Genomic DNA, 13,205 nt, shown 5'->3' on the forward strand with positions numbered 1-13,205 from the left:
ATACCACTTTCATCACTGGATTCTCTGGGTATCTGTTCAATAAAACAAAATATGTTACTGAAAAGACAAAATGCATAAGTACAGTATAAATGAGATTACAACTTCCAGCCATAAAACCAGATTAAAAGCTTTAAAGCAAATACATTTGTCCCACTGAACAGAATTATTGAGATACTAGCTTTCACTTGTCTGTTAATTATTAAATACTAATAAAATATTAAAAGGATTCTGCAGTTACACTTTAGATTAAAAGCGGTGGAAAAAGTTTGAGAAACACTGCCATAGAGGAAAGAGTTTACGGATGTGTACACATGACAACCATGATCGCAATTAGGTCGATAATCTCAAGTAGAGACTGTAGTCTACCACTGGTATTAGTGTTTAGTTACAGGAATTGATGAGTAGGATATAATTTGTTTTGTTAGGGGGACAGCCTATACATTCGTTTGTCCATGGCTGATCTTGCTCCATAGCTGACAAAAGGAATCCTGAAAAGGTCGATATGTTAAACGTAGGGTAGTAGGCACATGCTGTACCCAGGACCTCTCACTTTCCCCCTCTGCGTCTTGCCCCGCAAAGAAACAGCTCAGGAAGTGAGGCACGGGCAGTAATCATAATTTTCCTTACTGTGTGTACCTAAAAATATTGTATTCATTGTATGCTTTGTACTGCAATATTTTATTATTATTATTATTCTTATTATTATTATTATTATTATTATTATTACTATTCTTATTATTATTATTATTATTATTATTATTATTATTATTATTATTATTATTATCAATAATTGTCTTATTTTTTTATACTTTGTCTCATTTATTTTGACCTGCTGTTCACATTTTATTATGCTTTTCCTTTCTTTCTGTATGTTATATATTATGTCTGATTTCTACTTACTTGTTGTTTAAATTTTATTATTATTATTATTATTATTATTATTATTATTATCTTATTCAGTTTTGTGTGTAAAATTGTAGTTTACTTTGTAAATTTGTAGTGTTTTTTGTAACGTAGTTTTACTCCTGGTTGAGTGTTAGAGAAGACCGTATGGCCTTAACTCTGCCAGGTTAAATAAGTAATTATTATTATTATTATTATTATTATTATTATTATTATTATTATTATTAACTTACTTCGTCCTACTACTGCACCACACAGCTGAACAACCAAGCGAATTTATGTGTTCTGCTTGTATCATTTTTTTTTTTTTTTTGAAAATGTGAAAATTTCGGGAGTAGATCTAACCTGCTGAAGTTTAATCCTTTCCTTAATATAATTTCGCCATTAAAAGCGAATCTCCAACAACATAACCACAGTTTCACCACTCACATCCATTGCTACAAGTTCACTACAGCAGACTCAAGTAAGTAGGCTTTAGCCAAATTCAATTCCCCTCATGGCTTCTATTTGTTATGAACGCATGCACAAGAAAACTTCTTTAATGATTTAATTGCTGTTGACAGTGACTCCACTACTGTATTAAGTGCAACCTGCAGTGATTTTTGTTGATAGCAACACAAATTACATGTTCTTTACCACAGTCACAGACGTGGTCAGCTTGACATTGCCATCTCAGCTCTATGGGCCAGGATAATTTCCCCGAAAATCCACTGCTGCAATTGGAAGCACTTCATAGTAAATGGTGTATTCTTTGTCCCACCAGATGCACAACACTGACACCACCTTTTGCACACGAACCTTCTTTTTCTTGTTAGGGTTCAACCATTACTTTCTGTTCTTGTTGTTGATATAAAGGCACCATTTTTCGTCACTAATAACAATCTGGGACAAAAATGATTGATGTTCTTAATGACGACAAGCAAGCATAGCACATATGGTAACATCCTAATTTTTTTTGTTTCTGCTCAATACACCTAATTTTTTTACTTTGCCCATGGAATGCAAATTTCGTATGATGGTTGACTGGTCACAATTCATCACAATGACGAGTTGACTGATGTGTATCATTGTGAATTAAAGTGTTTAAACAGTCTTCATCAAAGTCAATTGGTCTTCCTGAACATGGAAAATTATTCATGTGGAAATGGTCCTCTTTGAAACAAGGAAACCATTTTCGTGCCATACTTTTCCTGATGGCATTCTTCCCATAAATGACACAAATAGTTCTAGCAGCCTCCAATGCTGTTACTCCTCAGTTAAACCCAAACAAGAGGGTATGTCGGAAATGTTGGATTTTTTCTACTTGATATACTAATTTATTTAGCTCATAATAATATTAACACAAGCTTTCTTAAAAATGTAAAAATCTAAGACGTATTCAGTAATAGATACTACATACAATATTAAAATAATAAATAACAAATTTCTTACAAATGCCCTACTGCCATTTGGATGTAAAAAAAAAAAAACCTACGAACTTATGCATTAACCTGTTATTTAACTTTCACATCCTGTGTTGTTAGATATTAGATACACGAATTTGCTACAATATTATTTGCGTCATACCAACCACCACCATTGACACTGTGATTACCCCCACTACTACCACTATTAACACTACCACCATAAACACTTACTACCACCATTATTAATGTCACTATTACACTACTAATACTGGTTATGAAAGTACCTTGTTTATTGCTATTATTACTGCTAACTACATTTTTACATACCATTTCATTATACTCCATAATATGCCTTCGTATTGCTGAAGTATTGACCCATGTGACAAAATCCTCTGAATTCCTAAAAAGAAAATGTTACCAATCAATATGAATGCATACATACAATACATAATCATAACATTTCGCACCCCTTTTTTTAATAAACAAATTTAAAATTACCACAGCATTACTTGAAACTAACACACTCCAAATAAAACCACAATTTAAAATGATGCATGAACAGAAAGTCTACAGTAAATATGTCTAATGTCATTATGTTTACTTTTTGTATGTAATGACAGTAGGTCTACGACAACATGTCTACATAAAGTAGGTCTAATCTGCCTTTTAGTCTATCTGAAAAAATGTCTACAAATGAAAATGCCTACTAGGAAAAGTCTACTAATGAAATAATTGTTGTATAACACTTATTTAATTACATTACTGAAGTTTTAAGGAATACATTTATAGCACTTTATTAAGAAGAAATAATAGAAATTTATAATTACATCTCGCCTTCATTCCCATGTATAGGTTGACTTTGTAATTTCAACCTGTAGCTTAGACTTCTCAGATAAACTCTGATTTCACCCCTATCTTTATATAGGCTACTTGATAATTGTCTACCATTCTTTCTACTTGCTGTTGCTTTATTTGGTATGGCTTCTTTATTGTGTATTTTATATTTCCGTGGCTAGCCAAAAATTTGAGTGATAATTTCATTGTCTATTTGATCTTTCCTGATGTGATCGAGGAACTTCCAAATTGACATATGGTGCATCAGAAGCATTTTCTGAAATTTACAGAGCCATCCCTCGACACTATTGATGTGCGTTGTGATCTATCTTGCACTAAATCATATACATTCCACACATTTGGTGGATAGCGTGGTGGTACCGCTTGGCATCTTCCTCCCTTTGGTGTCCCTCTAATATAGATTTTGTTTCATTGTAACTGACTGTTGGTTCAACTTCAGCACTTACATCTTACATATAATGCATCAAACACTTCTTCTGCGTCATCTGGGTGAATGAATGCCATAACAGTGAGCTCCCTAATTTAATTTTGGACTGTTAAATCATCGTTACTGTAGGCTTCTTTAAGCCCTTCATTTACCACTCTCTTCCAAAGTGGAAGAGGCAGCCCTTGATCATAGTTCTTTGCAAAGCTGTACTAATTGCATTCGTACTAGCAATTTCAAAATCAGGAAGACTTTTCTGTGGATGCAAATCCAAGTTTAATGTAGCACAGAGGTTTTTCAGCTGTGTCAGTATAGTGACATATGTAGCTTTAGTTTCTTGTACATATACTATATACTAAGGAATATACTTGTCCATTCAAATTATTACCCGTAACACATGTAGCATTGCACGTATCACAGAAAGCACACCTCCAGTCCATCTTGTTGCCATCCTAATTTATATGCCTTAAATGATAGTCAAAATTGTTGTGCACCAGAATTTTCTTTCCTTTTTGCCGAGTCTATAGTGTTAAGTGTTCACTGTGAATTCTAAATTTCCATTTGGTTCCTTTAATTATATTACCTAGGATACATAATTTGCATTTACAGTAGTAGACATTATATACGTACACATTTTGCCTTTAAATTTTCACTACAGACCTTATTGTAAATTAGACTTTTCATATGTAGACATATTTCTCGGTAGTCTTATTAACAGTTAGACCTACTGTCCATAGACCTAATATCTGGAAATCTTTAAAATCATAATAAAATAAAATAACAATTATAATTACTTAAAAAAGGCATTGTAACTCACGCAAATCAAGCTTACAGGTATAACTCCCTGTAAAGTTGATTCTATGTTGGTACCCAATAAAAGCAATAAAGGACTCGGATTTAAGGGGTCTTAGCACGAAAACTAAGCAATAAAGCTCAGTTCCCACAGTGTGTTTCTGTGATGGGACTGCTGATGGCAGTTCTGCATGCTTACTTGCTGGAAATTCTGCACCCTGGTGCCTGCTTTGTTAGCTATCATGCTGGATTTCAAGATTAGGTAGCTTGCTATTTTTCGTGTTAGCTTGCATGCTGAAACGAAAAATGATATATAGTATCACCGATGGAACCATGTTGCCATGTTCGTTGTTTTCCAACTAAATCTGTTTTCTTTTTCTGTATTCCTTAGTTTCTAAGAAACAGCAATTAAATATCGGACTTCAGCTGTTTTACACTTCTGGTTTAATTACTTTATTATTTAGGGCTTTTAAGGAACCCGGAGGTTCATTGGCACCCTCACATAAGCCCGCTATCGGTTTCTATCCTGAGCAAGATTAATGTAGTCTCTAAATCATATTCCACCTTTCTCAAATCCATTTTAATATTATCCTCCCATTTACGTCTCGGCCTCCCCAAAGGTCTTTTTCCCTCCAGCCTCCCAACTAACACTCTATATGCATTTCTAGATTTGCCCATACGTCCTACATTCCCTGGCCATGTCATATGTCCGGATTTAAAGTTCCTAATTATGTCAGGTGAAGAATACAGTCAACTCCGGATATAGTGAACCTCTGCAGACTTGCATATTTCGTTCACTATATCCGAAGTTCCTTAATCCGAAGTTTCTCTCTCCTAACCTTAAATGACAGGAATGAATGAAATTGTGAACAAGAAAATAAAATACTATACAGTAATTAAAATATGCCATTTTTGTGGAATGGATTATACTGTATACTGTTATTCATAGTTGATTTACTTAAACTATGCTGTCGACCTACGTCCTCTTGCGAAAGACCACGTTCAACATCACCCAGAATATTCGCCTTATCTTCCAAAGAAAACACTTTACGCTTCAACATTTTTATACAGTACATTCACTGTTCGAACACTAGAAATAGACTGATCAGGTAGAAATGACGAATGCTGTTATGGTGTGACTGCGTACCCAGCCTTGGAATATCCCAGGTCACTTAATGGAAACTGGGAGGGTATTGATGGAGTTTGAAAGCCATCGAAATCTTACCTCATTTATGATCTGGACATAATGTTCATCCCCTTTTAATAAAAGAAGGCAATTTCATTTTCCGTTGTTTCGAAGCTATCCATCATAATGGAAATGTTTCTGAGAACGAAAGTCAACCCTTTGACGGTGGAGGATTATAAACAGCAGTAGAGTATTGTGCTTGAGAACAGAATGGCAATCCTTCGGTCATGGAGTGAGGTAAGGTCGTCACGTGTTGCCTGAATTTACAGTACAGCTCATTGTCTAGGAATCACTAATCCTACCTTTGTCCTGTGTCTAAAGGAGTAAGAAACTTAGAATGTTGTTCTCAACACATTCTTTCAATTTTATACAAGAAGGTCTGACTTGAAATAAGAATTTGTCACGATACGACTCTTTTAACTTCAATTCTTAAGGTTCACTATAACCGAAACGAGGGTTTGCTATAAACGGAAATATTAATGTACTTTTTAATGTATGTGGGTCGGGACCAACGATTTATATAGCCAAATGTTCACTATAACCGAGTTCACTATAGGGGCATTCTATGTCAAATCAACACAAAAAAGTGGACTTTTCAACCCGACCACCTCAGATTTTCATTAAATTTGGTAGGATGGTAAAGAACCTTAAGTTAAGTAATTATGTAAAATTTTAGCCCTCAATAATGCACGATATCCCTACAGCAATTCTGTCAATATGAGAAAAAAATGTAAAAATGTCGCATACTATGTCAACAAAAATAATTCATAACTTCTCTTCTAATTGAGGTAGAATCTTAAACTTGGGCTTATTTTAAAGCTAAGGGATCATATGTTTCAATAAAAATAGGTTTGCATCAAAGTAATGAGTTCTTTATTGAATAGTCACGTGAAACACATTTTAACATTGAATATCTATAAATGCGGGACATAAATTATTTCGCGAAAAATGTATGTTACAGAGGTAAGAGTATTCTCCCCTTGGTGTAAGTTTCATTTTGGAAACGTTTCAGGAATATCAGTAAAAAAATATATCAATGTATTGGTTTGTAGCACTTAACCCCGTCTTACACCAACACTGCATGCGCACAAGTTCCTACTTGTCTGATAAGCTGCGTCATCGATCTGTCAGGCCGTCATGAGTGGCAGTTTATAGTCTTCAATTTATACAAAACGTGCAATCTGTTTCAAGTGCAGTGTCGTTAGTTTTTGTAGTATGTGGTAGTTTTGTGCGATGTAATGGAGTCGCGTTTTAAGTTATAGGCCTATGTTTGCTGCAATCCCTTCGAGAAATCAGGGCTCTGTAATTAAAGGAAAAATTTAAGAAGTGTTATATCGTGGATGCTTAATGTATTTCCTGATTTAAAACAGGAACAAAAGGTGTGCGCTATGTGTCGCAAAGAAATAAAAATATAATATGATGCTATTACGCAGAATCCTCATAATGACTCTAGTAATGAAGAATACGTCGACTCTACAGCAAATGTAAGTTCATTAAATACAAGTCTTTTTAACCAAGGTGTGTTCCTTATTAAACAAGAAAGGCTACAACAAGAGAAATATAAGAGACAGAAATTTGAAAATATTGTAAAAGACAAAATCTTCGATATAAAGATGCCGAGGAACCAGGACCTTTCTGATTCTGAAATTTTGTCTCAGTTGCAGGAAAATTTTCAAAATTCAGGTAAAAGTGAGAAAATCACCGTTTTAACACTACTATCTAAAAGCTGCAGCGTAAATAATATAAAAAAGAGTTTCTTTCAGCTTTCGAATACATAATTCGGAAAGCCAAAGTCCTGGCAAAGGGAAAAGGAATTTTGTGTTCACCAAACCCGAAACCTGGAAAACCCTTGCTCGCGGCTGTTGCCGGTAAAGTTAAAAAATTCTGTTGTTCTGACGAGATAAGCAGAATGATGCCTGGTAAGAAATATTTGTTGTGATTAAAGAATCAGGGAGTAAATCACATGAGCAGAAATTAATTATATGCAGTGTTTAAAAATTCTAACCCTGACCAAGAAATTGTATTCTAGCTGGAGTTAGTGGACTATACTGTCTGTGTTTGTGTCCTATCAGAATGTAAAACTTATGTCGGAAGCAATTTATTTTCAGGTCTACGTGGATTTCAAGAAAATTTTTCTTTATACTTTCCAACTTAACATTTCTTGGCTACTATGGTGTGCAATCCTCCTCATATAAATTGCTTGTTCAGGAAATATACAGAATGTCCTGAACCATTCAAAATAAGAGAGGGTTTAGAGAAATGTTTCGTATAAAACTGCAGTGAATCAGTGACCTACAAGCAGTGGATGACGACTGACCGATCAACGCTTGAGACTATAATGAAACCCACAGACAAATTTTTCGACTGTCTCTTGGAGAAACTTGGTGATTTACTGACTCACTCATTTATATCATCTGAACAAAGTAAGTTTCTACGTGATATGAAATCATTTCTACAGCCATGCCTGCTTGTTGTGTTATGCGACTTCGCTGAAAACTATTATTTCGTAATCCAAGATGAAATTCAGTCATATCACAGGACTAATGTGCAGACAACCATTCATACTTTCGTAATATATCATAACGAATCATCATCCGATACAGTCTCTATTAAAAATCTGGTAATAATTTCACACTGCCCGAAATATGACACTACAGCTGTACATCTGTTTCAAAAATATCTAATGGAGTCATTAAAACAAACATCTGTAATTCACCACAAAAATTATGTATTTCTCCGATGGATTCTCTGCTCAGTATAAAAATAGAAAAAAATTTCCTGAACCTCACATTACATGAAGAAGATTTTGGATTTCCAACAGAATTGCATTATTTTTGCATATCGCATGGCAAAAGAGCATGCGACGTTGTATGTGGGACACTTAAAAGGTTTGCGGCTTGTGCTAGTTTGCAGAGACCATCCGATAAACAAATAACTACACCTAGGGAATTGTACGACTGGACAAGGCATCATCTCCCAAACATTAATACCGTTTATGTGACTAAAAAAGGCTATACTGAAGAGGAAAAAATGCTTGCTCTTCGATTTGCAAAATCCACCGCAGTGCCTGGAACACAAGTTTCATACAGTCCTGCTGTTTAGGATGGGTATTATACTTGCTAAGCAGTTTTAAAATGCAGTTGAAACAACGCAGCATCCTGTCTGGAAAGATGATCAGGCTATTTCATCTCAGCTATGAAAGGTAAGCATTTCTTACAGAACTTCAGGTTTAACAAAATCCATGTGACAATAATTTATTTCAGGTAATAATTTAAAAAATTCGAATTATATACTACATGTTAAATTACATAGCGACATTCAAGAATATGATCAAATATAATTAAACACAATGAATGTGTGGGACATAATTATCGCGACTTATACGGTTAGCTTACGCTTGCTGTGACATAATAATTTTTATATTTATAACCTATGAAGATTCCAAGTTGAAACTTATCAGTTCATTATATCACTAATTGAGGCGTACTATATATTTTTTTCATTAAAATAGAAGCCCTGCATTTTTAAATATGAATATATGAAAATTGTTTCACCATGTTTTTTTAGTGTAATTGAATACATGCAGAAAACAATATAAGTAATAAAAACTATCACATATTAAGAATGTATCACCCAATTTTTTTTAATTTATCTGGAGACGTTGTTGAGATATATAATTTTAATTGAAGCGGCGTGCTTACAAAAATGTGATTTTTCTTCATGTTTGAAACGCCACGACAGAAAACGAAAAGCACAGGACACATGAAACTCGGCAGTTTTAGTTAGCATGGCAGGTCAAACAAACCCTCAAATTTTGAAAGAAATCTGAGTCGGTCGGGTTGAGCATCTTGTTGATTTGATATGGAATGACCCTATATCCAGAGTTGACTGTACTTTATTACAACATTTACTATTGTTAATGTAGGATTTTAGTTTTGTTTCGACTGTATAACATCACAACATTACATACAACATAAAAGATGCATTGCCCGACAGCAGCACCACTTCCACTAATTTCTGTAAATTTGGAGAAAACCACAAACATCGAATTTATGTGATAGCATAGCAATGTAACAACACACAAAGTTCTCTTAAAATCCCTGCCACAAAATTTTGTTTCACAGCATTTGACTCTATCCTGCTTAAAGAAGATTTACTTCAATAAATACACAAACAGTGTTGAATTCAGACCTTTTTCCCCAGCTGAAGCTGGGACCGATAAGAAAAGAAATAATAATTCAGATCTTATCTAAGAAGAACAGAGGTAGTTTTCCACTCACGATTTAATTTCTTTTTCATCATCAGTGTTGGCAAATGATGAAGCAGTAGATGATTTTCCAACTTGAACTGTGGAAAGAGCCAGTTGCATATGAATGGTAACCAACATAGTAACAAACACAACAATCAGCAGTGTACCCATCACAGCATCAAGGTTACTGGCCAGCAAGGAAACAAGCACTGTGGGAACTAGGCTTAAAAAAATATGTAAAATATATTTCAATAAAATGTATGCAATAAAAATGACAAAGGGTAAGACCAAAATATATAGTTCAAAAAACAAAAATAAATAACAAAAACTATAAAACCCACCAAATAGAAAATGTCCAGCAATGTTACCTAAAAAAATATTCAGTGTACAAGGTCCGAATATTAAATTCAAGTTAAAATAAAAAGCATCTAAAACTGCTTCCAGGTTTATAGAGGTCTGAACAACAAATGATAAGACCAAAAAAATTACATAATTTTGTCTATGCCTGTGCTTAATAACAATAAAATATACAGACAGCATTTACATAATTAGAATCATTACAAAGAGAGTCATGTAGCATAGAACATAATGATGTTGATTCTGAGCACCATCACAATTGGAACAATATAATAAATTATCCACTGTCACTGGAACTAGGGGCGACACTCTTAGGGTACAAAGACATGTGCTTTTCCAAGAAATGTCGTAAATTAAAATACAATATAAAAATTACAAACAGTTCAGACAGTTGACTAAACAACAAACAATTATGTCAGTATTACAGAATTGTTTATTAAATCGAATGCATAGTGATATAAGGGATTTTAATGAAAGTGGAACTAGTGTTCTTTCTATTCCAGAAAAAATATTAAAAACAAAACCAGAACATACCACTGTCCATGTTGGCCTGGTAAAGCGCATTATATACAGTATCATGCATGACTTTGAACTAAAAGTGGGTCCCAATAACAAATTATTAGCTATAATTAAAAAAAAATCAATTTTCCATGGATGAGAGTTTACTTCCTCGACAGAAAAAAAACAGTTTAAATGAAAAAAGTACCAAAATCTAGGGGGGGGGGGGGAGATTAACTAACAGAGTCATATTAAAACTTGGAGACATGTTTCACATACATAATTCTGAACATACATAAAATTATTGCAGCAAAATTCTGGAGTTTGGAAGCCTTTTTCGTGTGAAATAAGTGTAGAAATGAGTTATATATAAATTTTTTTTGTGTTCTGATATTTGTCCTTCAACTCAATACCATTTTGCAAGCCAATTAATTGTAACTGTAGTTCATTTATTTATTTATTATTTTTAATGTCATAAGCATCGAAAGTGATGCTATAAACTAAATAGTAACAATAAAGATAAGAAATAGAAAATGGATATAACAAATGCAATTTAAAACAAAAAAGAAACTAAAATAAAATTAACAATACATTCTATTGAAAAATATTTAGGTCTACTGCCAATGCGTAACATTATTTTTGTAGCTCACTCTAACATGATCACTTTCATCTTCATTATGGAGCAATTCAGGTTTTCAACCACATAATATGCTTTGTCTGCATATTTATTAAAATCCTGTTAGTAACACAATGAGTAATGTTGTTAAAGATTATATTTTGATATTTTGTTTAGTATTTTGTAACATACTAAACATTTTGCTCCATCATTTTCTTCTATAAATAGAAAGCTTTCTTCCCAAATGTCTGGAAAATTTTTAGGTATATAGGATGATCTTTCCAATTCTGATGTAGGTACTAGCCATCATAAATACGTAACAGTATGTTGCACTCCACCATTGATAGACTACAGTTTACAACTGGACAGCCCTCAGTGAGAGTAGTAAACAGACTTGCATAGTCTCGAGCAACCTTGAGCTGAATTCACGGACTCTGCCCTATATGGACACACAAGTTTGAAGTTACACTTGAAATGATGGGACAGGACCATAGAGAGACAGAGATGGAAGTAATAATACTAATCAAAACCGAGCATGACGGTGTAATAGTTATCATTTTCGGCTTTCATTCTGGAGGTCTGGGCTAGATTGCAGGGGCTGGCTATTCTGATCTTGCTTTTAATGGTTTCCCAAGACCCTCTAGGCGAATGCTGGGATAGTATCAATTTCAAGGACACAACCTGATTCTTTCCCAAACTTCATTACTGAGGGGTGGGAAACAACCTCTCTCAGAGAACTTAGCCTCTCCCCATGATAGGCCTTCCACCTGTACTCGGCAAAGTTGTGCCTCTTCAGTACAAAGAAGAGAATAGATGCATTTGAAATGTGGATATGGAGAATGGAATGTGCGAAGTGGACAGACAGAATAAGAAATGAAGCTGTGTTGGAAAGAGTGATTGAAAAAAGAATGCTGCTGAAACTGATCAGGAAGAGGAAAAGGAATTGGTTGGGTCATTGGCTGAGAAAAAACTGCCTACTGAAGGAATGGTGAACAGGAGAAGAGTTCGAGGTAGAAGAAGATATCAGATGATAAACGACATTAAGATATATGGATCAGATGAGGAAATAAAGAGGAAGGTAGAAAATAAGAAAGACTGGAGAAAGCTGGGTTTATAGTGAAAGACCTACCCTTGAGCAGAACATTAAATGAAATGAATAATAAAACTAGAAAAAGAATCTTATTGCCTACACAGGCAGACTTCAATAATTCCATTATAAAAGTAGATGTACTGAAAACATATAGTAGGTATGAAAGATGATGATTGTGACTGTGTTAATATGATGCGTCTTTTGCATGCAATGGTGGCTGGCTTTGGTATAAAAAAATCACAAAGAAGAGAGAATGAGAAAAAATAGGTAAGAAATGATAGATTAAAGGAAGAGTAAAACACGACAGCCACCAATTTCCAATGCACATCCAGTCACCAACATGAAGGAACTCATCTCATCTGGAATTATCTTAGAGATTGATATTTCTTTCTTGAATTAAATGCAAATAATTCAACATATTAAGAATTCAGTAAAATTCTAGTTTATATAAGTAAATGTGCACCCTGTTATTTAATTTCTAGAGCACTGGCTTGTATTATGAATATCTCCTTCCATACATTGCTGAGTCGAAGAGTAACTTATGGTGGATATTTTGTTGGTGCAAGTTTCCTTAAGAGATACTCTCACTTCCCCTGGTAAAATTCCAATAATTCTTCAGTATCACTCCATCACTGTTCCACTAAATGTCAATCCTTACCAGTATGCATTATAACATACTCTCCAGCATTTGGCAGGATACCTCATATCTGACCAACTACTCCAGATGAAAACAGATTAAGGGAGAGGAAAAAAAAAAGGTAAAGAATGAAATAAAAGCCCAGTTTCCTTGCTAGCCAGCAAGCTTGGTGCTATGATGGGTATGCTGCTG

General features: G+C 34.2%; 1 protein-coding gene across 13 annotated transcripts in view; it reads right to left on the reverse strand.

The window, feature by feature from the left end:
• LOC138700143 (U3 small nucleolar ribonucleoprotein protein IMP3) overlaps positions 1-13,205 on the reverse strand; it is a 180,663-nt gene that overhangs the window by 120,788 nt on the left and 46,670 nt on the right. For all 13 annotated transcript variants that reach the window (XM_069826522.1, XM_069826519.1, XM_069826516.1 and 10 more), the window contains exon 4: positions 2,637-2,709. In XM_069826522.1, the coding sequence (XP_069682623.1) occupies positions 2,644-2,709 (66 nt within the window). In that variant the 3' untranslated portion in view covers positions 2,637-2,643. The remainder of the gene's footprint in view (positions 1-2,636; positions 2,710-13,205) is intronic.

Source organism: Periplaneta americana, chromosome 5 (assembly GCF_040183065.1).
Source record: "Periplaneta americana isolate PAMFEO1 chromosome 5, P.americana_PAMFEO1_priV1, whole genome shotgun sequence".
NCBI classification, from domain to species: Eukaryota; Metazoa; Arthropoda; class Insecta; order Blattodea; family Blattidae; genus Periplaneta; species Periplaneta americana.